The sequence below is a fragment of the Betta splendens genome, chromosome 8 (genome assembly GCF_900634795.4).
Source record: "Betta splendens chromosome 8, fBetSpl5.4, whole genome shotgun sequence".
Lineage (NCBI taxonomy): Eukaryota > Metazoa > Chordata > Actinopteri > Anabantiformes > Osphronemidae > Betta > Betta splendens.
This window is the reverse complement of record NC_040888.2, coordinates 6,679,967-6,707,955: the sequence shown is the minus strand read 5'-3', so window position 1 is coordinate 6,707,955 and position 27,989 is coordinate 6,679,967. Positions and strand designations below refer to the sequence as shown.

The 27,989-nt window shown below is 49.8% G+C and overlaps 1 protein-coding gene across 3 annotated transcripts; it reads left to right on the top strand.

Annotated features, from left to right (window-relative positions):
• The first annotated feature begins 387 nt into the window (after positions 1 to 387).
• LOC114861086 (potassium channel subfamily T member 2) lies at positions 388 to 27,840 on the top strand. 3 transcript variants are annotated; one of them, XM_029160090.3, is made up of 30 exons: positions 399 to 1,261; positions 9,102 to 9,181; positions 9,796 to 9,898; positions 9,991 to 10,053; positions 10,856 to 10,904; positions 11,265 to 11,324; positions 11,996 to 12,070; positions 12,206 to 12,289; positions 12,558 to 12,652; positions 13,334 to 13,514; positions 15,587 to 15,751; positions 16,387 to 16,523; positions 16,996 to 17,059; positions 18,155 to 18,263; positions 20,917 to 21,025; positions 21,137 to 21,193; positions 22,096 to 22,248; positions 22,449 to 22,699; positions 23,074 to 23,398; positions 23,468 to 23,573; positions 23,646 to 23,818; positions 24,103 to 24,174; positions 24,267 to 24,401; positions 24,487 to 24,598; positions 25,146 to 25,244; positions 25,320 to 25,403; positions 25,490 to 25,618; positions 25,697 to 26,042; positions 26,195 to 26,279; positions 26,390 to 27,840. In XM_029160090.3, exons 1-30 carry the CDS (start codon positions 1,173 to 1,175, stop codon positions 26,505 to 26,507), a joined length of 3,708 nt encoding a protein of 1,235 aa, XP_029015923.1. In that variant the 5' UTR covers positions 399 to 1,172; the 3' UTR covers positions 26,508 to 27,840. The 3 variants fall into 3 exon arrangements, with proteins under 3 accessions (XP_029015920.1, XP_029015923.1, XP_029015921.1); XM_029160088.2 differs by having other exon boundaries at positions 401 to 1,261; positions 25,143 to 25,244; XM_029160087.3 differs by having other exon boundaries at positions 388 to 1,261; positions 25,143 to 25,244; positions 25,490 to 26,042.
• The last annotated feature ends 149 nt before the right edge of the window (positions 27,841 to 27,989 follow it).

The following is a 27,989-nucleotide window of genomic DNA, read 5'->3' as shown; positions in this document are numbered from 1 at the left end:
CACCTGTTGTCCCTTGCAGGCAAACCAAAGTCTAGTAGAGATCCCTCATTCAGTTCAATGCTTCTATCCTTAATTGGTCTTTTTAATGATTAGTAACAATAAGAACTAAATGAAATATTCATCAGGGGGGGAGAAATACACAATGATAGTGAGTCAAAGGTGGATTTTCCTCATTTATTATCATAATAAGCCACATTCACTGGAACTTCTCGTGGTTCGCTTGCGTCAGAAGGGGTGTTTTTCCTTTAGAATATATTTAGCATATGGATGCTTAGAGATAGAGCAACAGCACTCGAGCTTAATTGGCAAGCTGTGCAGAATCGTGTTAAGTGTCTGAAAATGAATGTGCGCGACCAACGCGTTCCACTAAATGGATCGTATGTGTTTTCCTCTGTATAATATAAACAAGACGAGTCCCCGTCTTTACGCAGATGCCTCCGTGAATCAACACACAGGACAAATGCAACCGCATTGCACTTAATAAAGCCACGGCTCGATGTGCAAAAATGAAAAAAAAAATTATATACGTAAATGTCGTTGGGAGATGCGCGCACATCTCCACGGAGGTATGATAGACGTCTTTAGAGATCACGTGCGTGTGTGTGACAGTTTTATTATCATTGAGGAGAACCGGGAACAGAACCGCGCAGATGCTGATGGAGAGCGGGGTTCCTTTCTTCTTTCTTCATTGTAGATTTTATTTTGGTCAGATTCTTCCCTCGTTGCCGCTGTTTTCGGCAAATGCCTGAATTGAAAAGTCGTCGTAACAGTGCAGTATTCCCCAACGGTAGGTTACACATTTGCAGTCAGTGCGTCCATGCGGAGCTCAAACGGGGAGGATGCTGGTGTTGATGGAGACAACCAGTTGCTCTCCAGCTGTCACAGTAATAGTGGAGCCTCCCCTGTACGCACCGACGGACGAGCACATTCGACCTGTTGCCTCGGCTGGAAAATAGTAGAGCTGCGGCGTAATTGGGGCCAAGACAACAGGGAAGTTGATTTTTTCTGTTTAGAGGAGCGAGCGAAAACGATGCCATGAGGTGTATCGATGCATTCCGCATCAATCTACGTTCTGAATAGCAGAAAAAAGGGGCACGGAGTTGGCTTTGGGGGCTTCCACCTCCGCGGTTTGCGGTGATATTTGTCTCTGTCTCTGGGCTCTGAGGAGGACCATGGTCGAACTGGAGAAGGAGGTGCTCCCGCTGCCCCCTCGGTACCGGTTCCGAGACCTGTTGCTCGGGGACTGGCAGACGGACGACAGGTAAGGATGCACAGTACGGCTTGCGCCGTTTACGCACGGCGCACACATTCCGTGGCGCATCTGTGAGCGCCGTATCGGCTTTTCTACCGAGTGCAGTTCGCTTTATGTCGCTGTGGTTTCACGGAGACGGTGTTTGGAGATGTTTTGGAGTATTCTAATAACGTCAGCTGTGCTGCTGTGTTGTTGTGGATGCTGCAACAGGTTCACTGGTTCCCGTGTGCGCAGACGCGACTGCTGTTAATTCTACTACTATCACAACAGCAAAGGAGCTCATTAATATACATATAAACACAAGCAATGCTTGACATGTAATAATAACGCATTTTAACTATATTTACATCTGTCAAAACTTCTTTTCAGTGGATCTATATGTGGCCGTATTTATGTCAGTCATGTCATAATTCCTTAGAGTTGAAGTGAACCATCTGGCACCTAGACAAGGCAATTTCGAGTGGGTGCTCTGTGACTGGCAATTAACCTTTGCTTACACTCCATTCGCAGGGTATTCGTTTTGACGGGCTATATGATATGCGAGGCTTAATTTGGCTATTCATTATGTAATTCAATGGAGGCTTCACTTAGTGTCTCCTGTTGCTATGTGGAAAGAAGGACAAAACACTTTTTGGTCGTCTCGAGTGGGTGTTTGGAATCATATACTGTAACTGGGCAAAGCTGATGATGAAGGGATGGTCATTTCAAGCCAGGCGTTATAGCAGATATTGTAAATGGCCTATTAATAGTCATACTGTACTACAGTAACCATCTGTGCTGAAGCAACTAGGATTCTCAGTCAAAGGTTCTCGGAGTCTAAACAGGCCTGTCCCCTGCAGCCGTTCCCCTCCGACCTCAGACTTCAGCAAGTAAATATCACAGGAACGAAATCTGTGGACAGTGGCGACGTGACTGTGACTCGGATGGTCTGGAAGCTGCTGGAAGGCAGTGTGTGTGTGTGTGTGTGTGTGTGTGTGTGTGTGTGTGTGTGTGTGTGTGTGGCCTAGATGTTAGAATGTGAGCATTTGCAGCGAAAATAAAACATGTTCATTTCAGTCTCGGTTTCATGCTTTGTCTTTGTATAGCTTCATCTGTGTGTGTGTGTGTGTGTGTGTGTGTGTGTGTTCATACATGTTTACATGTCTACATCCTCATGAGAGAGGCTGAGCAGTTAAGAAGGTCAAAATGTTGATCTCACGGTGCCGGGACTATTAGCTGCGGTAAAATGGACTGATTAGACAGAAAGCATGAGCTGAGATTGATAGTGACAGAAGGCTTAATTACTAATGAATCACATAGAGTTCCTCCACCGTGGTCCATCAGCCGAGCCGTTAAATAACAGCAGATGCTCCCGGGCCCAGGTGAACACATAGCGCCGTGCAGCGTGACATGTTCCGGCTCAAACGGGCCGTCACGCGTTCGCGGGGAACTTATCTCCTTGACACATATGGCTCCACTCCGCTCCGGGAACCAGAACCTCTCCTGCCTCAGCCGTGGGACCTGCAGCTCTCGGATCGCACCCCTCTGAGCCCGCGTGTGCTTGTGTGTGTGTCCGTGCTCCCCCCTCTGCATCTTGGCTGTGATTAAAGTGGCTCCTATACCAAGAGCCCTCCTGCAACCCGGCGCTGGAGATGTTGAAAGGCTTTTAAAATTGAGAATTGATTTAATAAATAATTTCACACAAAGAGGTCTCTTATCCTTCAGGTTGTTCAAGTGTTTTTTTCACAGTGCCTCGTTTTTTTGACTAAGGTTTGTTTATTTTATTTTGATGTATTTTGTGCTGGGCTGCTGGAAATCTGTCTGTGTGTGAGATTCTGCATTTGTTCATGCATATTTAATCTTTTTATTTCGCACGACAGTTTGCGAATAGGAGAATCCCAAACTACAAACACGTTATAATGGGCTTTGCTGTTTTCTTTGGCAAATTGGAGCCAACCGAAAGTAAATTAGGCTCAGTCTTCTGCAGAGACAGCGATATAAACCAGGCGATTCGAAGGCGCCGCTGCTAAAAGTTAGGTTACAACAACCTTACCTTTAATAGAGGCTGTAGCTGGTAATTGACCAGTAAGTGAAATGTCACTAAGTGTTTCCTGCGCTCACAGGAAAGCGCCAAGGACAGAGAAGTAAGAGCATTTTGATGCCACTGTTCTGAGAACACCAGCACTATTTATATTTTCTGGCAGTGAGTCAGAGGCTTCTGTTTTGAGGAAATGTCAGATGAATAAACAGTTTAATACAGATCTCTCGCAGGCTGTTAAGAATTTCGCCAGAGAAGTGTCTGTCTTTAAATTAACTTCATAACAAACTGAATTATAGGACCTTTTTTTTTTTAGTTCTCGCATTATTTTCCATTTTTGTTTTTGAATTGAATTCCAGCCTTTCATTAACAAAAAAGAACTCGATTCGAGACCTACGGAGGAAAATGCCACGCTTTCCCGGCTTATTGCTCAGCAATTATTGTGCTCCAAAATTTCAGAGCACTTTATTACTTTCCGTGGAGCACGTAGCAATTTCACCACAGTCTATAAACACACGCGAGTCCCAGCACGGCTTAGCTTGTCTAATTTGTCAAAGTGAAATGAAACAGTTTTGGGTGGGAGTGTTCCTTGAGAGTTCAGGATTACCATGCAAATCAAAACCTTTTGTGCTTGAAACAATCTCTTGATGGTTGTTGCCTGCTAATCTCCTCTTTATCTTTTTGCTTTATCTCTGTCTCTTGTCTATTTCTCACCATAAGCCTCCCTCTCAACTCTCCCAGTCAGACTTTAATGCAGTAAGGCCACTGCAGAGCACGACTTATCAATGTTGTCAATATTCAGAGCGCTTTTACCGGCTTGAACCGTCCACTCTGAGCTGGAAACCAGAGTCGTTGAGGGAGACTTTCACAGCCTCCACTTCTATTCAGTCATGTCATTTATAAGACAGTTCAGGAAGCTGGGAGCAATATTTCTAATGAATTGTACAGCCATGGATGTTTTATGCATCGCGCCCGCAGAGCCAGGGATGCTCAATACAACACAGATGATTTGTAAGGCGTAAAAAGATTTTATCAGCAGAGGGTTCTGAAGAGGGGGTCACGCAGACCTTGCAGCTTCACGCTTGTGGTGCACGTTGTCGAATTCGCGCGCATCGTTCTGCTGGTGAAAGCCCAGCGTAGCGCTAACCTTACAACAAATGCTAATAGAAATTAATTGGAGAAATCTGCATAAGGGGCTGGAGAGCAGTAGGGCAATAAAAGCAAAGCGTCGGAGTCTCCTCCGTTCATTAAAAACAGCGTCCTAATTGGTACGGGCGAAAAGGCAGGAGATTTCCAGTAGGTCTGAGCATCGGGTCTCCTGGGGAACAAATTACAGCACGATGAAGGGCACAGGCTGAGCGGGATGCGAAGAACACATGCCCATGATGGGAGCCGCTGCTCTCTTCATGAGAAGTCAGAGAGACCTGAGTTCGGTGGCACAGCGAGAGTTTATTCGATTTTGCTCTTTGGGCTATTTGGCTCTTTTTATTGAAGCAAACCTGCACCTCGGGGCTGTAGCTGTAGATCATCCCAAACATATACAGTCAAAGATGCGGACACGTATTGGATATATTCTGGGGCCTTTCTCATTGTTGTCTTTAATGGACGACCCCCCAGGGCTGCAGACGCAGGGCGCGTCCCCGGACGCCATCAGGCGTCTTCTCGTCACACGAGCTCCAATCAGGCAGATATTGAATTCCCCGAGCAGCCTCACGGCTCCGTGGCCGCTGTCGACACCTAGGAGCCCCCCGGCGTGGACGCTCACGCAGCCAAGGGCCTGACTAGCATGTGTCCGGGGCACCGCTGGGTGCTGGTGAGGTTCCGCGAGAGCGGGGGCAGGGACGACGCTACAGAACACCCAGCGGTGAGAAGAGCAGATCCTTCTATGAGCAATAGGTCCAGAGCCGTGGTTTGAGGAAGAAGGATGAGGCCGGTGGCGTCAGGGTCCCCGGGGGGGGAGAACCTGCAGCCGACGTACCGACAGTGTACAGCAGGAGACACTTCCACCGGCCTCCTAAGTGGTGGCTGTCATTTTCCTGCAGCGTTTTCCCAGCAGGAGCGACTGTTGGCTGTGGATGCGCTGGTTATGACACAGACCCGGGTTCTAAACAGACGGGGGGACAGAGGCGGGGAAGCAGACAGACACTTTAAAGGTCCCGCTCGTCGTTAAGCTATCACGACGGCGCTCGCTGCTTTCGGAGCGTTGAAATCCATTAAATGGCGCTAATGAGTGATATTTAAAATTTAACATTGCGTTGTCTGTCTTGGAAGATGAAACGCGCCCATTACCACCAGAAGCTCGTTCTTTATCAGTGATGCGTGAACACATTCAGAATTTTCAGGGGTTTTTTTTTGCTTTTGTGTTTCTCTTCACCTGACACACTCCGCTTTGTGTAGCGGTTCAGTATCTGGGTCAGGGACAAGTCTTCCCATCAATCATTGTTTTTTTTCCCTTTGTGAAGCACAGTTTGCCTCTTAAGCTGTCAGAGTGGGCCATTTATTTCTTTTCTTCTCGTTTGTATATGTTAGTATTTGAAAATCTGCATCTGCTCTTTTTGAGGAGGGGAGAAAACTTCCAACTGATAAATGACCATCCGCGGTTTTGCATATAATTAATATCCAAGCGACAGGAACAGGGATTTTTTTTTAAAACGAATGCATCACTGCTGCACGGACATCAGTCTCATTTTATAGTCTGAGCATATTTCCGTTCATCCTTCTAATCTTCCCCATCGGTACTTTGTCTCCACATCCCGGCGCTTCATTTTACGGCAGGAAGCCCTCACCTGAACGCCGTTCCGTAATAAAGGGCGACTCGCTTCTGGCGGTTCCACGTTTTGAAGCGCGTGTGCTGCTACATGAGCGCGATTGAACCTTGCTCTGCCCTCGCTGCGTTATCCTGCCGCTGCTCTGCGAGGAGGATTTGATATCAGGTGATGTCATGTGGTTGCACTGAATACACATTTTAATGATGCTTCTGCAGAAATCCTCCAAAATGATGGAGTTTTTAATTATGAGTATTATATAAGATCATTTTTTTCTACGATGCAGACGAGCATCTTTATTTCATTTAGTTTCTATTAATCACGCTGAACAAACCTCAGGGCCTTTGATGTCTGATCATTTTTTGTAATCCTTATATCTTTTACCGTCACATGAGCCGTGTCAGACTCGGTGTGTAGGTTGCGACGAGCCTGCGCCGCATTGTTGCTGTGCACACACATTTGGGCTTCTTTGGTCTCCTCCACTGTGTCATTAGATGGCCAGCGCTGTGTCATTATTGAGCACAGGCATGGGTGGAAGCAGCAGGCGAACAAGGTTCAGCTCTCGCGCTCAAAGATCCTCCTCCGCATGTCCCCCTCTGTCTGTCGGTCTCTCCATCTGTCTGTGTCTATTTATCTTTCCGTGCTTTTATCTCGTACGTCTCCCGTTCCCTCTCACTCTCTTCCGATGCAAATGCACAGACGCAGATCCTCTCGCCAGCCTCAGGTTTGAAATCCGATGCCGTGCCCCTTCCTTCGTCTTTTCTTGTTCCCAGCTGTTAAAGCCTGTGAGGTAACAAGTTGCCTGGCTCCAAATAATTATGTTGACACACCTATATTTGAATGAGGACATGAGTGAGACATGGGAGGTCTTTGTTCTCTGATGATAATGGTGAGAATGAACACTAGTCTCAAACGGTTGTTTATATATATTCTTTGTTTATGTTTCTGCAACAGATCCCAAAGCATTTTTCCTCCGCACACGTCTCATCATTTCTTTCTTGTTTGCAGGTTATTGAGGAGCTGATAAACGCCACTGTGCTGTCTTTTGGTTGAAAAACGCCCTCCCACTTTAACGTCTTTTCTCCCCCGTCCTCCCTTTAGATTAAAGATCCCACCTCTAAATCTCTCCCACAGTTCACGGCTTTATTGGGCCGTATTTCCACTTTACTTTTCGCCCTCTGTGTCTCACTCAAGTGGAAAAGCTCTCGCTTAGAAAAACGCATCAAGGGCAGAATGATCTCAGAAGTTATCCCCTCATCATCAGGAGGTTATGGGGAAACTTTCAGATTTCTGATGACGTCTTATGTGCAGGAAGAGAGATAGTTCATTACAGACATGTGTTCTTTGCGTGTGAAATGAGATCCCTGTACTGTCATAAACCCACGTAGCTTTAAGGATTTTGATGATCATCCAAATAAATTAGAAGAAGAACAGATTCTCAGTTTTTGTTGTTGTTGGATTTCAATATAATTCAACAGCTCTTGTCTCGTCTTGTTTCTTGTCTCTGTGAATAATTTGTAATCGCTGACATTCAGCTTAGGGCCCATAATAGCGTTTTATCTCTCATTAACTTAATAGCTGTGCAAATACATTAAACACCCTCTGCTTTCTTGGTCGACTAATAGTATTTAGAAACCAGCCATAATGGTGCGCTGTGCTTTTGCCACCATGGGCTGTTTGATGGCTCGGCGCATGAAGGAACCCATGCAGTCACATGGTCAATTAGCCCAGTACGACTCACACAAGCAGACAAATGCCTCCTCACTTCCCAACTGTCTGAAACCACGAAAAAACGCGCAGGGCGTCCCGTTTTTTTTTTTCCCAGCGACTCGCACGAAGTCGCTTCCAAATCAAAAGGCGCAATTAAACACCCGTGGGGGCTTCGTGAGCCTGGGGAGACGTGTGGACGCGGACTCCATTGTTTTCATTACGTGTGCAAGAGCAGAGCGAGAGGGAAGAGCCGCTGGAAAGTTGGAGTCGGGGCTGTCGGCTCAGCTGGCTGAACACGAGCATGTGTTTGCTCACATCTGTTCGTGCGCGCGGGAGGGGAGAAGACAACGAATCCCGTGTTGCTATGGCAACAAAGATGATAGTTACCCCCGCTTTCCTGCCCCAAATGTTCCTTGGAATGAGTGACATGGGTTTTGGTTTGTGTGTGTGCCGGTATAGCATCACTCTGGCTCCCTGGGAAGAACCCACCACACACACACACACACACACACACACACACACACACACACACACCTCATCATCACCACAACCCCTTCCTCTTCCTGCCGGCAGAGAATAGGCTGCAGTTGTTGTTCCCTTTTCTTTCATCTGCCCGTGTGTTGTGAGGAGACCACCAGTGAGCCGGGTCTGGCGTTTTTCATCCTCGACCTGAGTCATCCACTCGTCGCTCCATAGGATGAAAGGCGAGCTACTGAGAATTCTCCCCCGGAGGTGGTCAGACAGGAAATGCAGCCACCCTCGGTCTGTCTGAAGGGTCCCTTTTCCATTTCCGCCGCGTCTCCCCGGGAGCGTCCGTGTCAGATATGCGTGCAAGCGCGCTAATAATGCTAATGACACCGTGTGTATTTTGGGCCGGCGTGCGTACAGTAGGTATGTGTCTGTGCGCGTCCCTGCAGCGGCGGGGGGCCAGAATGGAAGGGGAGAAAGAGCAGTAATTATGGCCTCCCATGTTCAGCAGAAACATCAGAGGGAAGTAATTTGTTGCTCTATATTTAATCAGCGGAGATAACGAGACTGACTGCAGCTGTCTGGGCCTATGGGCAGGCAAACAAGCAGGAACACTATTTCCTCCAAAACCCATTAGTCTTTAATGCAGCCGGCCACTGTGTCTTATTCCCATACTTCCCCGTGTTCAAATAATAATTATTGGCCTTTCCATCTCCAACTCACTCAGATGGACACGTTTCTGTTCTTCACCTTTGCTCTGCTTCCTTTGTCTCCCCTTGACTCGCTCCTTCGCTCCCGTCCCCCGACTCGACTGCATTAAAGAAGCATTTCGTGCCCTCGGTCACCGCTCGCTCACACGCCTGTGCTCATCTCTCCGTCCCTCTCTTAGGGTGCAAGTAGAGTTCTATGTGAACGAGAACACTTTCAAGGAGCGCCTCAAGCTGTTCTTCATCAAAAACCAAAGATCCAGTGAGTTCTCGGGACCGACCACGCTTGTCTTCTCTTTTCTTTTCTTTTTTTTGTCGTCTCTAATTTCCTGACTGCTTTTTCTTTGAGTTCCACACCAGTTGCTTTTATTATTCATTGAAAAGGTGTGTTTCATTTTACTCTGCTGTGATTCTTGCTCAGCATTTCATCACCGGCTGCTCAGCATCCACTCTCTGGGACCGTTTCCCGTGTCTCTGTGATGTAGATCATGTTTTACTTCCGAGTGCATAAAAGTCATTATGACATCAAATTGTAAAATCCTAGAAGGAGATGTGTATGTCAAGTTATTATCGTTCTGGGAGGGATCTTGTTTATGTGATAATAACAAGCAGCATGCATGCATTATAGCATAATCTGAGTAACTGATGGGAAGTGGCTTATGAGCAGCTTTTTCCCCCAGAGCAATTCTGCGTTTGGCTGTTTTTGTCGTCTTGTGGCCCATTTGTGACTTAATGGTCCATTTTGAGGAATCTCTATATTCTTTTTTTTTATTGCACAATTTCAAATATTGCATGAAAAGATATTAAAGATTTTAAGATACGATGCAATGGCTCCGTCGCTGCTTCATTTGTAACAGGTGTTTGTCACTTTTGCAGGTCTGCGGGTGCGAATGTTTAACTTTGCTCTCAAAGTCTTGAGCTGCCTCCTCTACATTGTCAGAGTCCTCCTGGACAACCCGCAGGAGGAAAGACTGGACTGGTGAGGGCACTGGTGGTAACTGGGTTGAACTGGTGTTTGCACGGTGGCGAGTGGGCCCAGACGTGTGTGCTGTGTGTTTCTCCCCCTCGCAGCACGAGTGGAGTGAACTGCACCAAACAGAACACGTCCGCGCGTCCCTGGAGCGAGTTTGACTGGTAAGCATGTGAGATCCTAATTAGGAGCGATGACTCCAGCCCGGCAGACAGGGACCCATGAAACCGGCCGGCCCCACAGGACCGGCCTCCCCAGCGCCGGCCCACTGGTCGGAAATGTTCTATAACGCAATCAAGGCTCCTTCACTAACTGATGCAATCCACAGTGCTGACACTGAGCACTGCAGATCCCTATTCATTCATCACGAGCCAACTCCATGGATTTCCTGTCAGCATAATATGTATGTAGTGCCTGTGCAGCCTAATCAACAGCGATCTAGTGGAGATAAACTACGTAATATACAGCGGGGAGAGGCGGAGGGACCTGGAGGAGAACGTGAACCTGAGGCGATTCCGTGTCTCCTGCTTAGGGACCTATTGATCTAATTGGTGGCTGGTGACACTGGCTAAGCTCTGGCTCCAAATGAATAAGAAGCCTGACAGAGTGAGCTCAGGAAGGGAGGGGCCGCCGCTGCCGGCGGGGGGCTCTGAGGTCCAAATCACCACCCGGGCAGTCGAGCGGTCACGAAAAGCCCCGCGGTGCCATCGGGGGTGGAAAAAAGCCTTTCTCTCACAACAAGGCTATAAATTTTCCTTTGATTGTGTGAATATTACTTTTCTCCTACAACGCGAGCTCACTGGCAGCTGTTCACGCCACTGTTCACCCGTAAACAGCGTAATTAAATTTCGTACAGTGGCACCGAGTCGTCTCCCTGATCCCAATTGAGCGTCATTGTGCGGAGCAGAAAGTAATTTGAATGTGTCGCCTCCGCCTTTCATTGCCGCATGTCTTCTCTGCCCGCAGGAAGCTGATCATCTGGGTGGACAGGCCTCTGCCGCTGTGGGCTCTGCAGGTCAGCGAGATCCTACGTCTGCTCAAACGTCCACGCGTGCGTCCCACTGAGTCACGGGCGGCAGAATTTATGCGACCTCATTCCGAGGCGCCGATACAAGGAATTAGATCACCGCGCTTGACATATATTTACACTTGAAATACGAATGGGCACATTTATGGAGACAATCCGACACCAGGCCCGTCTACGCTTCCCTTAAACCTGTTCCCTCTGAGGCTCGATCATCAGCACGCCCACAGATCCCTCCCACGCGCTCCTTTCCATCCCTGAGACTCTTAATTTCTCTCTGCTCTGGTCTTTCTCTGACTCTTTTTGTATTTCCCCCCCCCCCCCCCCCCCCCCCTTCTCCTCTCTACGCAGGTGCTTGTGGCTTTCATCAGCTTTTCAGAAACCATGTTGCTCGTGTATCTAAGCTATAAGGTGAGTTGCCCTCGTGGTCCTCGGCATCCTTTGTTTTTTTTGGAGGGGGGGGGTGGGGGGGGGTCACCCTCTGTGCAATAGTCATGATCCACCAAGAGCCTCAGTGGATCATGGGGGCTCCCGCTGAACCGCTGACTTTGGATCAGCCCCCTGCAGGGGGTTGGGGGGGGGGGGGGTGCATCCAAGGCCCGCCCTGCCTTTGATGCACTTGACACTCTAAGCCCATGAAGTGGTCTCTCTCTGCAGATCGCTGCAGAATTCAGAGGCCTCAGCATTTAGAGCCGACGGACTCCCGCGGACGCGCCCGTCCACCTCCACCGGTCGGCTGCAGGCGGCAGACACATAAAACCAGCCGCCGACGCCTTAATGGAGCGTCGGAGCTCGGTGGAAACTGAGAAACGCCGCTCCTTCTCTCTCTAGTGGCTCAAAGGGAATAGAACAGAACCTTTATGCATCCTCCTCTGTTCAGTGGCGCCGAGGCCGGACAGAATCCTCCTCTTTGACTCTGACTGCAGTGTGCAGTAATCCCCCCGAGTCATCGTTAATCCATCACACATTTTCAGGCATTACCAGCTAGTTTCTCTAGATATGTGATATTTCCCCCATCTGCAAACATGCAGATGCTAAACACACCATAATTACATGACGGTGACCTCTATGCGTGTGTGCAGGGCAACGTTTGGGAGCAGGTGCTGCGCGTCCCTTTCATTTTGGAGATGATCAGCGCCATCCCCTTCATGATCACTGTGAGTGGACCGAGCACAGTCTCACACTGCTGCAGGGAATCTCAGGAGGCCCGCGCTTCACGCAAGCAGCGGTCCAGTGACTTCACGCCATTAATTGAGCCAAACCGATTGGCCCTCGTTGTCTGTCTTTCGCAGGTGATTCTGCCCTCCTTAAGAAATCTCTTCATCCCTGTGTTCCTCAACTGCTGGCTGGCCAAACACGCTTTGGAGAACATGATAGTGAGTAAAGCTCCCACTCCCTGTTTGACTTCTTCTGGTTTCCATTACTTTTGTGTTATTTTGCTCCACTCTCTCCACCTCAAACACTCTGCTGTGAAGGTAAATCAGTCGATAGGTTCTCACATCTGTCCCATTACATCCAGATTTCAAAGTTCGCTTTCTGCTCCTACAGTGTGTTTTGCCGTCTATACTGCCTTCGTTCTTCATTCATCTTTATTTTAACACACGCGTTCCACACATTTACACGTATTTGCGCATCTTTCTGCAGAATGATCTCCACAGGGCGATCCAGCGGACGCACTCGGCCATGTTCAACCAGGTGGTGATTCTCATCAGCACGCTGGTGTGTCTCATGTTCACGTGGTGGGTACCCTCAGCCGATACAGAGAGTAGACGGGGGCAGAGCGGGGGTGGAGGGGAGGGGAAAGATACAGGGAGGGAGGAAAATGAGCCGGGAGAGTTGAGAAATGCTGCTTATAGAATAGTGATAGTGGTTATCAGCCCATACGTATGAGCCGGTAGGTGCCCACCTACCTGCTGGCAGCGGTGAATAGGTGCAGTAGGTCGTCGTCATTGATCCGTAAGGTTGATCACGGCTCAGATGATTTAACCAGCAGAGTCAGTAGGGGCGCCGTTGAGCGGTTGTTGTTCAGACGGGAGGATCGAAGTTTTTGATTTTGATTTATTAGCGAGCATAACTTAGCAAATAGCTAGCGGTATTGTGTTAGCTAACTGTAACCTGAACCCCCCACCCGTTATCCAGGCCTAACCCTAACCACAATAACGTCCCGCTGAACGTAGCAACTTAGCTAGCTGTTAGCTGTTAGCTGTTAGCGAGTAGGCAGAGCAGGCACCTACTGGCCCGTACGAATGCGCTGATAAGTTCTGATCGGCCCATTCGTTACAGCCGATAACATCCAAAGCGGGGGGCAGCGAAGGATGTGTCAGTCTAGCTAAAAGTCACACATTCGCTTGAAAGGCAGCTCCTCCCCAGCTGTACTTCGCCCAGCAGGGGGTCATTATCTGAGTGCTGTCTCCCATCAGCATCTGCGGCATCCAGCACCTGGAGCGCGCCGGCAACAACCTGACCCTGTTCGACTCGCTCTACTTCTGCGTGGTCACCTTCTCCACGGTGGGCTTCGGGGACGTCACCCCTCAGATCTGGCCCTCGCAGCTCCTGGTGGTCATCATGATCTTCGTGGCGCTCATCGTGCTTCCCATCCAGGTGAGAGACGGGACCCAGGCAGCGGGTCGGGTGCCGCTAATGGGCAGAGGGCTGGAAGAGCGAGTCTGGAAAAACAAATCTGAACACTGTATTGATTTGGAGGCTCGCTCACTCGCGGAGCCCTGAAGGCAAAAGCCCATTTCACCGGTCTCGCGTTTCATTTTTAATTTAACTTTTAGAGCAGCTACCAGGGCTTTTCCCAGCTGTCGTCTACTTTATATGCAGGTAGAAAGATCTCAGATAAACGCAAAGGTGCCTTTAAAGCGATCGCCAGAACCATCACGTCTTCTGTATTAACAGGTGGGATGACATTGCAGTGTCCAATGTATTATCTTTCATATTATTCCATTAAGACCAGAGATTCTTTTGTTTTTCTTTTGCCCAGTAAAACGATGAATCATTGCGTCCTACATGAATTTACGACACTATTTTTATTCAAAGAGAGGCAACAGTGCATTTGTGCCTCGCTCAATTCCCCGAATCCCTCTCCTGTCATCGAAGCGCTCCGCGGAGAATCACAAGAGCTGTTAACGCACACAAACACACACTTGCGCTATTTGTTTGCGGGGCTGATAAGAGGCCCTCCGCAGACGCCGCATCCTAATTGTCGCCCCCCCCCCCCCCCCCCCCCCCCCCCCACCGTGTGCGTGTGAAGCGCTCATCCCCGAGGAGACCGGCAGACTGGCGCGTCGCCCGCAGGTCTCGCGCCTCAGACGCACGTTGCCGGGCTGTTTGTGTCACTGGCACCTTTTTGTCGTCGCCGTCGCCGTTTTGTCGTCGTCGTAAATTGGATTTCTCTTTGCGGTGACCTCGCGCCGTCTTTATTTAGACGCGCGCATCCTACACGCCGCATCCAGCCGCTTTCCAAGAACCGCTCGCTGCCTGGTGTAATTAAAAGCCGCCCGTGTGAGAGAAGCGACGATCAGTCCGTGGCCAGCGTGGATGCAGTGCTCTCTCCCCCCGTGTGTTGTCCGATAATATCCCTTGACATTTAGGACCCCCCCCCCCCCACCATGTTGCCACACTGTAAAAAACGACTAAATAAAAAAAACACATTACGTAACTCTAACTTTTTACTGTAAGTCTACGTTTTCTGTAATTATATGTAAAAATACACAGTAAAACCAGAATCAAGTAAATACTGTCAATTTTAAAGTATTATTTGATTTTCATCACAGATTTGCCAACGTATTCATTGACCGTTTACAACACATTTCCTTAAACCATATGGTTAAATGTTGATTTATTCATGCTCTTGACGTACACTACTGTGTGCTGTAAAGAACAGCTGTAAAAATTAAGTTGCAAGAATTTGACCATGTTTTTTAACGGAGCCAAAAACTACATACCGTATTTTTAACAGTAAAAACTCTGGCGACCACAGCTGCCAGTATTTTACCGTCACATTCACAGCATCTTTTTACAGTGCAGGCTACAGAGACAAACCACAGAGCAAGAGGCTCTGCCTCTCTGTCTGTTTTTCTATACGAAACGACAGGAGATGTTCTACTCGAAATGATATTGATGTAATAATGAGATTTTAAAAATATTTATTGGGCTAGCTCAGCTTCTGGAACACTGCTAGTCATTAATTACGACTATTTCTGCTCATGAGCTGCTGGCAGAGGGTTCAATACTTCTGCCTGTCACCTGTTTAGTATTGACTCTGTGCCACTTGAATTAATCAGATTCTTGGGAACAAAATCTTATAAGTAAAATTTCTGCGCTATGAGAACCGAAATATTCAAAAGCACCTTCAGAGTCCTGCAATTCTCCTACTTAGACATATTAGCGTCATTATAACAGTATTTATATTCAACAACATAAAAAAACTGCACCGTCATTCCCATAACCCCCCCCCCCCCCCCCTTTAATCACATTACCTCCAGCCACATCTTGAATCTAATCTCCACTTATCTAATTTCCCTAAACACTTTCTCTTATCGGGCAGAAACACTATACTGTACAAGGCGTTGTTTTCATTTGATACACCACCTGGATCCGCTGCGTCTTCCAGCCACGCTAATCCAGTTTGTATCAGATGAATGTGATGTGTGTCATCCTGCACGCAGTTCGAGCAGCTGGCCTTTCTGTGGATGGAGCGGCAGAAGTCCGGGGGGAACTACAGCCGCTACAGGGCCCAGACCGAGAAGCACGTGGTGCTGTGCGTCAGCTGCCTCAAGATCGACCTCCTCATGGACTTCCTCAACGAATTCTTCGCTCACCCCCGACTGCAGGTCGCTACAAATGGTTTTGTCGTGTCGTACGTGGGGGCGCGGGAGGTGGGAGCCGTGTTTGTGTGTGTTCGTGTCGGTAATCCTCTCTGGGAGCCCGAGCAGCTGAGGTTAAAGCAGAGGATTAGTTCACCAATAACATGGATCTAACCGCTGTCTTAATGGTGTGTGTGTGTGTGTGTGTGTGTGTGTGTGTGTGTGTGTGTGTGTGTGTGTGTGTGTGTGTGTGTGTGTGTGTGTGTGTGTGTGTGTGTGTGTGTGTGTGTTAGATAATTTTGATTGGAATAAATCAGTCTGCTTCAATTTCCTGTCAGTTCAGTTCTGTTTATTCAGAAAGGATAAATACATTAGCTTGGCTTCTGCGTGCATGCGGAAATGAAATGATGTTTCCTCAGCGTGCGTCAGATGCTTTCGTTGCAGGTGTTTCCAGCCAAATTAGAAATATGAAGTTATATTGAGCGAATTCAAGAATGAATGTTCGTGCTGCAACAGGTGGTTTTGGATGCAAATGAGGGTTGTTGTGTCTTTGCTCATGATTTGTTGTGAGCCGGAACGTTCACTGTCAACACTGTGTGTGTGTGTGTGTGTGTGTGTGTGTGTGTGTGTGTGTGTGTGTGTGTGTGTGTGTGTGTGTGTAGGACTACTACGTGGTGATCCTGTGCCCGGCTGAGATGGATGTCCAGGTCCGGAGGGTCCTCCACGTGCCCCTTTGGGCCCAGAGAGTCATCTACCTGCAGGGCTCCGCCCTCAAAGACCAGGATCTGATGAGAGCCAAGTGAGCGTGCGACAGATCTACCATTCAAACGTGCCAGTGATTTAACACATGCATATATCGCCACCCTTTTCCACGTGTCTGTCCAGATCCGCTAAAAGCATTAGCGCAAAATGAGACACGTGGTAATGAAAGGCCGCACATGCAGAAGCCGGAGCTCCAGTTAATGCCTAAATCACCTGCAGCTGTCGTTGTGGTTGCAGTCACATTGGTTATTGTTCACCCCCCGGCATCTGAGGATACAGCCCAGCACCTTGGGCCGGCTTTGGCACCGGGAGAGAACCGGAGCCGTTATTAAATCTCCCTCCCTGCTTGCCTCCTACTCTCTCATCCCTAAATGGCGTGGGCTTGAAAGACATTTGTTCATTTGTTGTTCTATTGTCCTCTCCCTCAGTAACGTGGCAACTCCCTCCTTCCTGTGTCTCCTCTCTCTCTCTTTGCACCCATGGCCACGTGTTCCGCTAACTGCGTGCAGGATGGACGACGCTGAGGCCTGCTTCATCCTCAGTAACCGGTTTGAAGTGGACCGCATAGCTGCTGTACGTTCCTCACAAAACGCATTAAGCACAAGCCCCTCATGCGTTTCGTTAAATATTAATTCAGAGTGAACTGCCTCACGTGGTAGAATGTGTCAGTGGTTTTATATGACACTCATTAGAGCTGGTAGCGCGGCTTCACGCTCGCAGTCTAGACTTCCTTTTAAAGGAGACTGCTTCACTGATGTTCAAGCCAAAGAATCCCAATGAGGAGTCTGTAGGTTTTCATGCAAACGCTGTTTTAGGAGTCTGGCACACGTGAAGCAGATCGCGCGTGACGTCACAGGGGTCACAGGTCACAGACACGCAGGCTGCTGGTGTCTGGCTAAAGCTAACGGCGCGCTAACGGCCCGTTAACAAGCTGGAGAGTGTGACACTGCAGAGGACCTGAGCCCACACAGCAACACGGCAGTAGATCTGTGTGTGTGTGTGTGTGTGTGTGTGTGTGTGTGTGTGTGTGTGTGTGTGTGTGTGTGTGTGTGTGTGTGTGTGTGTGTGTGTGTGTGTGTCGCCGGAGCACGTTGTTGTCTGTGAAACACGGCTGTGCTGCATTCCGTCCAACTGTGGGCCTCAGAAATACTGTTTCGGTGCAGTTTTCTGCTCCGTTCTGTTCTGCTTTCGGCCTGTTTTTAGTTAATAATTGAAATACGGGATTTAGACGGTTGGCTCAAAGTAGCAAAATGTAAAATAAGCAGCAAGTGCACTTCTAACACACCCGGAGTGTGTTAATATGAAACAGAGAGTCATAGAAATGTACCAGAGTGGCCGAAAAGTGGATTTTGCATGTGCAGGGACCTTTAAATCACATTTCAACCACTTTCAGTGTAACTCAGTTCTTTATGGCCACGACGTGTTTTGTACAGTCCTCAATAATTCTCCACAGAATTGCATAAGAATCATATGGCCTGTTGCCATTCAATTGCTCCGTGCAGTCAGTGGTTTGAGGATTATTATTATCAGCGAGGAGCTACAATCTGATGCTGGTAATGATGGTTTCCACCACTCTCTCTCTCTCTCTCTCCCTCTCTCGCTCTCTCTCTCTCGCCGGTGTGTTTTCACTCCATCCCTCTCGCATATCTCCTCTTCCAATTTTCTCAGGACCACCAGACCATCCTGCGAGCCTGGGCTGTGAAAGACTTCGCTCCAAATTGCCCTCTGTACGTCCAAATCCTCAAGCCGGAGAACAAGTTCCACGTCAAATTCGCAGGTGGGCAGCGAGTGTGAAATCATATACCGTCCGCCGGTGGTGAGGGTGTATGGATGCAGCTGCAGTTATTTCATCACATCGGGAATCGGGAGATAATAAGATGACACTTGCTAAAAAAAAAAAAAAACGAAGCCCATCGTCCAGTTTCGATTGCGTTGTCACCAGTCAAAATAATAATGCAAGCGCTGATTGATTAGGTAAACAGGGTGATTTTGCTACTACAGCGCTGCGACACAGTGACACGGAGGGAAGTGAGGCGTCCCGTCGGAGCGCTATTTCCAGTGTGTGTCATCAGCTGTCAAACCCAATTACCTGCCTGCAATTGTCAGCTTTAAGAATGTTGTTACCGCCAGCGCCGCGCGGCAGCAGCGCTCGCTGTCCTCCCAAGAAAGAAAGAGGCGCGGGACAGATTGGCTCAGCTTGGCCGCGAGCCTCCCGAGGATTTGGGGGGAGTTTTTACACGGCTTCTTGGAGCTCTTCCCTTCTTCTCCCGCTCAGCAGAAGATGCCAGTCAATCATCTGCGGGCGATAAAAGAAGAGGGACTCGTATGCATCTCGCTGCCTCCGGCCCCGGAGTATGTCAGGCTCCATTCGAGCTCGCCGCCTTCATCCCAGCTGTCTCTAGCAATGATTAACTTTTCACTTTGCTTCCTCTGCAAAAAAAAAAAAAAAAAAAAAAAAAAAAAAGAATCCCCTTCGTTTGATGAGTTCTGCTCCTGCACTAACCTGACAGACAATCTTCATTTGCCCCTGCAGTTCTGTTTAAACATCTCACTGACACTGACTGACATGATAGAAGAGACCAACACCATCGCACAACTGTAACATGAGCACGAACTGGTTTATACATTAGACAATGCATAAGATGAGGATCGTTTGTAGCTTTGGAGTCATTACAAGCAAGGCCTGCTTCATTGGAAATGACCTGTCGGCGCAGTGCTGCAGCATAGCAGGACAGGAATCAACAGACTGAGGAGCCGCGCGTTGACTGATTATCACCTCGGTTCATGTTTTGAGCCACAGCAGCCAGTCGCCCTCCTGAGCTCAGCTCATTGTGTCCACAGTGCTGGCGGCTCACTAATGCAAACAATAAGAGCCTGCTGATTTAATTAGCGCAGCCGGTGGACCTGTTGTGATTGCACCCAGAAGAAGGTGAAAATAACCACACACACACACACACACACACACACACACACACACACACACACACACACACACACACACACACACACACACAGAGGATTACAGCCCTTGATAGTCTGAAATGATGGGCCCGAAAACCTACATCTTCTAAGAGAGGGCAAGTGAGCGTGTGAGTGTGTGAGCGTGTGTGTGTGTGTGTGTGTGTGTGTGTGTGTGTGTGTGTGTGTGTGTGTGTGTGTGTGTGTCAGGGTCAGTAATTGGTTTCTCCACTGGTCTGGGTCCAGGTACCTGAACGATGGGGTGCAGCGTGAAGGGCTGTGGAGAAGGAGGGGAAAGCAAATAAGAAAATAGGAAGGAAAAGCATCTCAATGTGACGAGAGGCGCGAGAAGGACACTGGAAATTGCACAAAGACTCAATTTGGTGTGTGCCCACTGTGCCGGCTTTGGGAGCGACACACCAGATACGTGTGGAAGAGTAATAAATAGCGTTTGTCCAAAGATAAACTACCAGTGTTTTGTATTCGCCTCTGCTGCCTTCAGACGAGGCTCCCGCGTGTGTGTTTGTGTGTGATCTCCTCTTACTCACTCCCAGAATTTGATGTCCGGCGTCCAGTCAAGTTATTGCCTAATACGGGGCGTACGGAGCTTCTAGGACCTAGTTCAACCCCCTTGGTACACAAGGCATCCTCCGTAAAACCGCGTGCAATCAGGAATTTACACAGCGAGGGAGACGGACCCTCTCCGGGCTCGATTCACCGATTGGCCCCCGCCACCAACATTAATCGCTCTATTGGTTTTTCCTTTCAAAGACGAGGCCGCGTGGCAACAGGTAAAGAAAGCGCGGTCATCTGTCTTTGCTCAGTTTGCTCGGCCGCCTCGCTGGCTAAGTGTTCGACGGCGCGAGTGAGAGGCGGTTAGCGGTCAGTAAGGCGGACACAACGAGGGCCGAGAACCGAGCAGCAGGTTGAGAATCGATCCATGAAGCGGTCAACCAGCGTAAAACACGCCTGGATGCACAACATGGGATTGGATATTGGGAATAAATAATTAAATATGTGAATAATGAAGGATTTCTAAATGTTTGTCATATTCATTGATCGTTTTGTAGACATAAATCTAATGTGTCAATATGAATGCAGTTTTTTATGGTTTTATTAATGTTCAGGAACATTAATAAAATTTTAATATTTCACCCTTACGAGCATCAAAGTGGCTTCAGACGATGACAGAGTGTGATTGACAATGAATGTTCCATTAAAGCTGTGTTCCTACTCTGCTTAACCTTCATCCTCTAATGGCTTTAATTGACCCACCGTTACACATGGATTAATAAAGTGAAGCGAAACCCGCCAGTCGCTGTCCCAGACCGGCACCGGCACCGGCTCGGCCCGGCCCGGCCCAGGGGAAGCTCGTTCGTATTCACGGCCATGATGTCGGGTTCAGAGTTGAGCCTTTTATGGAGTGTTTATGTTTGGCTGAGTGCCGTCTCTCCTTCGTCCTGTGTCTGCAGATCATGTGGTGTGTGAAGAGGAGTTTAAGTACGCCATGCTGGCGTTAAACTGCGTGTGCCCCGGCACGTCCACACTCATCACTCTATTGATCCACTCCTCCAGAGGACAGTGAGTTCGTCCCTCCTGTTGCGCCTTCGTCAAACCGCTCACAGCCCAGTCGCCATTGAAACGTACAGAGCTGCCTATTGTCCCTTAACTGTGTGCGGTTTATGTTTTCAGAACGACACCCCAAGAGGCCTTCAAGCAGCGCGTAGGAGCCTTCCAAGCCCTCAACAGGTAGGAAACGCCGACGGCTGGACTCGTTTCTTCATTTCCAAGCTTGCTGTTCAGTGTTCAGGTCTGGTCTATAAAACATGTCAATTCTGTGACATTAAAATCAAGTAGGTCTCCAGCAATAAAAACATCTTTTCATCATTATGTCATGTAGCTGAAAAATATATCCAGCAAGACTTTAATTTAAACTTTTGTTCTACTTTGAGGCTGTTACTTATTTATATACACAAAGTTTAGTTTCAGTAAATTAGAATAGACTTGTTTTTCCAGTCACAAACTGGAGGAAACAAGAAAAGGACAAATGCTTTGATCCTGTGTGAAAATCTGTGCATTTGCATGTAAAAATACTAACAGGGCGACGTTAGCGCTGGTGGCTGGAGTTCAGCGTTTAAAAGCATGCTGTTTCATAAGTACGCTTCTATATCTGGATGCCATTTGGTTTATTGGCTGCTACATAACTAGGATTTGTCCTCCTCCCCTGCCTTGCACTTAGTTCTTGTAAACTGCAAAATTGGCCATAACACTTGTTTATATAATGCCGTCTTTGTCACAGGCCTCCCACATTCACACTGCCCCCACAACCCCCGCTTCCTGTTATCACCTCTTTAGCCTCCGCGTCCAAAGCCGCACCCCCCCCCTCCACCCGGGAGACCTGTTGTTCATTTAACTGTGTGAATGCGAACATCTGGGTGGCTCAGAAAGGCTGGGCGTCCTTGGCGGTGCCTGTGTACTGACTGGAGTATTGATCAGGAGGTCTAACGGAGATGCGAGATGTCACCTCTGCAAGCTTGAATGAAAAATCGGAAAGAATCGCAGCCCCGCCTCCGAGGCCGAGGCTTTGTGTAGCGCATTGCAAAGGTCAGCTCCTCCGCACGCGGCCAATCGCTCTTCTTTGTCTGTCCCAGGGAGGGCGCCACGTGCTCGGCGGACCAGTGGCACCGGGCGTACCGCCGCTGCTCGGCCAACGAGGTGCACCACATCCGCCTGGAGGAGAGCAAGTTCTTCGGGGAGTACCAGGGCAAGAGCTTCACCTTTGCCTCCTTTCACGCCCACAAAAAGTAAGTCGCCGTGCCGACCGTGAAGTGGTGATTGAGGACATATAGTGTAGCTGAGCCTGTGTCTGCGTCTGCGTCTGCGTCTGCATCTGTGTCTCAGCCTGCATCTGCATCTGCATCTGCATCTGTGTCTGTCTCTGTGTCTGCGTTTGCGTCTGAGCCTGCGTCTGCATCTGCGTCTGAACCTGCGTCTGCGTCTGCAGGTACGGCGTCTGCCTGATCGGCGTGCGCAGGCTGGACACCACCAACATCCTGCTGAACCCCGGCCCCTGCCACATCATGGGCGCCTCCGACACGTGCTTCTACATCAATATTTCCAAAGAAGAGAACTCGGCCTTCGTCCGGGGCCAGAGGGAGCCGTCGTGGGGCAGCGCCGGGGGAAATGCCAGAGTGCCTCAGACCATCTACCACGGGCTCACGCGCCTGCCGGTCCACAGCATCATCGCCAGCATGGGTCAGTCAGAATCGGTCGGTCAAACATGCAAATCTGTCAATAAGCAGTTTTCATGTAGTGAAGTTCTGTGTAGTTCTCACATTTGTAACTGGACGTTCTGAAATATATTCACAGCTTGTGTCTGTTGATAATAAGAGCAAATCAGCAGAACCGTCAGCTCTAGCAGGTCTAGTTCTACAAACACACCACCTGCTGGACAACCACTAAACTGTCCAGCTCACTGGTGTTAGTGACTCCTGTATTACATTACACAAGATGTATTTTATTTTCCCCCTTGGGTAAACTGTTACCATTTAACCCTTGCTTCACTGGGGGAGAAGCCACACACAGGGCACTCGAGGAGCTACTTTGACGTGTCTTGACGTGGCTTTCAGGCACGGTGGCCATCGACCTGCAGGACTCCAGCGACAGCAGCCCAGAAGGCCAGGACCCGGGGAGCACGGGGCTGGGCAGCGGAAGGGGAAGCCGGAGCAGCTCCAGGACCGAGATGAGCGGCGCCAACACCCTGGCCCTGCCCGCCGTGGGCGACTCGGCGGAGGAGCGGCGGCACAGCATCGCGCCCGTGCTGGAGCTGGTGGACGGCGTCAGCAGCCCCACCTTCGACCTGCTGGGGGACCAGTCGGAGGACGAGGGGGGCGAGGAGGGGAAGGAGGGCGACGACAGGGACGAGAGCGCCCAGTGGTGGGGCCAGCACTCGGAGTGAGTTCTTGCCTTGTTACCGGGCCGTTGACCTGAACTTGTTGGGAGGTAACTGGGCTTCTGCTGCAGGTGGGTGAAGGGCTACCCGCTGAACTCGCCCTACATCGGCAGCTCGCCCGCCCTGTGCCACCTCCTACAGGAGAAGATGCCCTTCTGCTGCCTGCGCATGGACAAGGTACCACACTCAAACAATCGCCTTAGCGACGTTTCACGGCGTCACACTGCCTCCGCTCTGTCGTCCTCCAAGGCCTGTCACCACCTCCCCTTCGAGGACGCCCGCTCCTACGGCTTCAAGAACAAGCTGATCATCGTGTCCGCCGAGAGCGCCGGGAACGGCCTGTACAACTTCATCGTGCCCCTGCGGGCGTACTACCGGCCCCGGAAGGAGCTCAACCCCATCGTGCTGCTGCTGGAAAGCATGTAAGGACGCCTCCCAGCGCCTGGTGTGGTGCGAGGCCTTAGTAGACGCTGAATCATTGCGGACCCGCACACAGACACAGACAGCCAGAGGAGAGAGGAATCCAATAAAGAGGCAATAAAACGCTGACTCACTCCAGTGTAGCGCAGTTATTTTCGGCGCGCTGTGTTTCTCAGGCTGAGTGGTGGTGGGAAGCGGGGCGGGGGGGGGCATTCTCAAAGGGAACGTTAGCTCCTCATCGGCGTGTGTGTAAATCTCAAGTCTATTTCTACTTTGATCGTCTCAGACCTGAAGCCGACTTCTTGGAGGCAATCTGCTGGTTCCCCATGGTGTTCTACACGGTGGGCTCCATCGACAAGTAGGCCTTGCTTTTTACGATGCCCCTACGTTTATTGGTTGGTGCCTTGCTTTATTCTGCCTCCTGACTCGTTCCACTCTTCTTCACCCCAGTCTGGACAGTTTGCTCCGGTGCGGAGTGACGTTCGCCGACACCATGGTGGTCGTCGACAAGGAGAGCTCCATGATCGCGGAGGAGGACTACATGGCCGACGCCAAGACCATCGTCAACGTCCAGACCCTCTTCAGGTCTGCCCCCCCACCACCCCCCACCCCATGGGACCTCCGGGTGTTTTCACCTGCTGCCTTAACCGCTGCCCGTGTTTCTCCCCAGGCTTTTCCCAGCTCTGAGTATCATCACAGAGCTCACACATCCAGCCAACATGCGCTTCATGCAGTTCAAAGTGAAAGACCACTATTCTCTGGCTCTGTCCAGGCTGGAAAAGGTAACAACGCAGAACCTGGCTTCTGCTGAGGCCTTTCACCGCAACCACTGGAAAGTTTCAGGGGACAGAGCTGAGTACAGCCCTGGGTTTTAATTCTCTCCATCCCATTACTAGTTCCTTTAATAACTGTTATTGTTCATGTTGTTTGCTGTGTGGCAGCATATGAATCCTTCCCACTGGGCAGCAATAACCTTTATTAACAAATCAGCCAATTGACGTGTGAAAATGCGTTTCGGAATCAATCTTATTGTGGAGGCAACTGCAGAAAAGCCTCACAGCTGGAAGGAGCTTCGGTGCCTTTTGAGGAAATTCATTGGTTTAATCCCACATTATTCGAACAATACAGACACAATAGGTCCAAATTAGCATGAGAATGAAAGACAGCTGGAGCACTGACATATACACAGGTTTCATCCGAACATGCTTCCACTATCAGAATGACATCATCTGATCTATTCATGACCCAGTGTGTGTGTGTGTGTGTGTGTGTGTGTGTGTGTGTGTGTGTGTGTGTGTGTGTGTGTGTGTGTGTGTGTGTGTGCAGAAGGAGAGGGAGAAGGGGTCCAACCTGGTGTTCATGTTCCGCCTGCCCTTCGCTGCAGGGAAGGTGTTCAGCGTCAGCATGCTGGACACTCTCCTCTACCAGGTACTGCGAAGCACTCGCAGAATCGGAAATCAGAACCCGTTTGTCTCCGCTGACTCGTTTTCTTGCTCCCGCCAGTCGTTCGTGAAGGACTACATGATCTCCATCACCAGGCTGCTGCTGGGCTTGGACTCCATGCCTGGCTCGGGTTTCCTCTGCGCGGTACGCCGGACGCCAAGCGCAAACAGCTTGACCTCCCGGCCGCTTGTGCAGCATCGGCGCTCACGGCTGTGCTGTTTGTTTCATAGATGAGAATCACAGAGGACGACCTGTGGATCCGCACCTACGGCCGGCTCTACCAGAAGCTGTGCTCCTCCACGGGGGACATCCCCATAGGCATCTACCGGACCGAGGCCCACAAGCTTCCAGTGTCTGAGGTCAGCTGCTGCTCATCTCACCAGCGCCGGTGCTGGTCGTTGCTGCAGTGTGGTAACAGTGACCCGTGCGTGCGTCAGTCCCAGGTTTCCATCACCGTGGAGGACTACGAGGACACCAGGGAACCCAGGGAGCCCCTGCTGTCACGCTCCGGCGCCCACCGCAACTCCACCTCCTCCGAGCCCATCTCCACCTCCTCCCATTCCTCGGACCACCCGCTGCTCAGGAGGAAGAGCATGCAGTGGGCCCGGCGGCTGAGCAGGAAGGGGGGCCGCGGCTCCAGCGGCGCCAAGGGGGGTCCGGGGAGCGCGGCGGAGAGGATCAGCCAGCAGAGGCTCACCCTGTTCAGGCGCTCGGAGAGGCAGGAACTCAACGCCCTGGTGCGGACCAGGATGAAGCATTTGGGCCTCTCTCCAACGGGATTCAGTGAGTCTGCACCTGGGGCCCCATCTGTACAGAGCGGTCTTCCTGTCCCGTGACTCACTACAGTGGCTTTTATTCTGCGCGTGCGGACGTAGCGCAGCCTGCTGTGTCTCTTCCATTTCCTGCCTCGCTCACCTCTTTTCTTCCTGTGTCAGATGGGATGACGGACCAGGGGAACAGGCTGTCGTACATCCTCATCAACCCCTCTCCAGACAGCAGGCTGGAGCTGCACGACGTTGTGTGAGTACACGACGCTAATTATAATTAATAGCGCTGCGAAACGAGCCCAGCGTGAACGCCCCGGATGCCACGGAGTGCTATTTGTCAACCTGTCTGCGCCCCATCTGCAGGTACCTAATCAGACCAGACCCGCTCTCTCTGGTACCCAATCAGGGGAGCAGCAGGAAGTGCAGCGGCGGGCTCTCGGAAAGCCACAGGTTCGACACGCAGGACAGCACCCATCTGTGAGGCAGCGGAACGCTAAGACAAATAAACTGCCGCCGAGAGAGGAAGCGACAGCAGCAGCATCGCACTCTTCAGAGGCAAACAGGAATCAGGACCCGGTGTGACGGAGCGGCACGTGGCCCTGATGCTTTCTCCGCACCGAGGCTCCGTGAATCCAGAGCGGACGGACGTGCATGGACCTTTTCTACAGCATAACGATGGGAATGTTCTTATTTATGCACCTGCCTATTTTCAAAGCAGAACGCTGCGGACACGGAAATGCATTTAATGAAGCTATTTATATCTGTGTATGTGCATGTTGTGTACTGCGTCGTGCGTGTGTGTGTGTGTGTGTGTGCGTGTGCGTGTGTGTGTGTGTGTGTGTGTGTGTGTGGGAGAGCAAGACACTGCCAACGTTCTGTGGACGGCCAAAGAAAAGCCAAGGGATGTATCTGTGTCCTTCTGAGCGTCGTTGTTTTCGTCGCGCCTCACGTTACGTATTTATAAGTGACCCTACTGTTTGCTCCCCCCACTTGGATGTTATCACCCATAACATATGGGCGTGATCAGCACTTATCAGTCCGTTCCTATGGGCTGATAACCGCCGATAATGAACCGCTGAATGGCGCGATAACGTCCGAGCCGCTCGGTTTTTCTCCTCTGCATTTAACCTGTCGCTTGAACCTTCAAATGCACACACACTTGTTTCATGCTCACCAGCAGCGGAGGAACCCAAAGAGCACCGGTTTCAGCCACAGATATCCACCGATAAAGAGACCCCCCCCCTCTCTCTCTCTCTCTTTCTGTAGCTTGCTTTCGCCGGCATGCATGACTGTTGCAGGGAACAGACCAGAGAACAGCAACATCTGTCATCATATATTTCTCTCCACTATATTAACCCTGCAATATCTCTCATTTGTGGAGCTTATGATAGAGTGTTTACAGAGAGCGAGAGAGAGAGAGAGAGAGAGAGGGGTGCTGATCCATCTCTAGTGTGGAAGCTGTATTATAAGCTTTACAAATAACTATTGTATTTATTGCAAATATTTATAAATATCCATTTTAACAAAAATTTAATTAATTTATTTTTTAAAAAGCTTGATTTGTTAAACATTGTATTTTCTGCAGGTGAGATCATTTGCTTTGTTTAGCAGCTAAGTTACGCTCCTTCCTTTACATTCATACACTTTGTTTTTCCAGGACTTGCAAGCTTCTGTAAATCTATTGCCAGAAGTTCTGAATGTGCCCCTTTACGCAGACACGGTGCAGCCGTGTGGTGCCGTAGCTTCAGTGCCATTATAACACAAGAAAACCTGTAGATGTTGAAGTCGGTCATTACAACTCCTTATTTCTCTAACGCTGCTTCGGTGTGAATTTGTGCCGCTTTGGGAGCGTTTTCCCGTCGGGCTCCTGATTTGTCACATGTAAAATAAGCTCGACATCATGAGTGTTGGCGTTATTTTGACACACACAGTCTTGTGTGTTTTTACCCAGCTCCCATCCCTG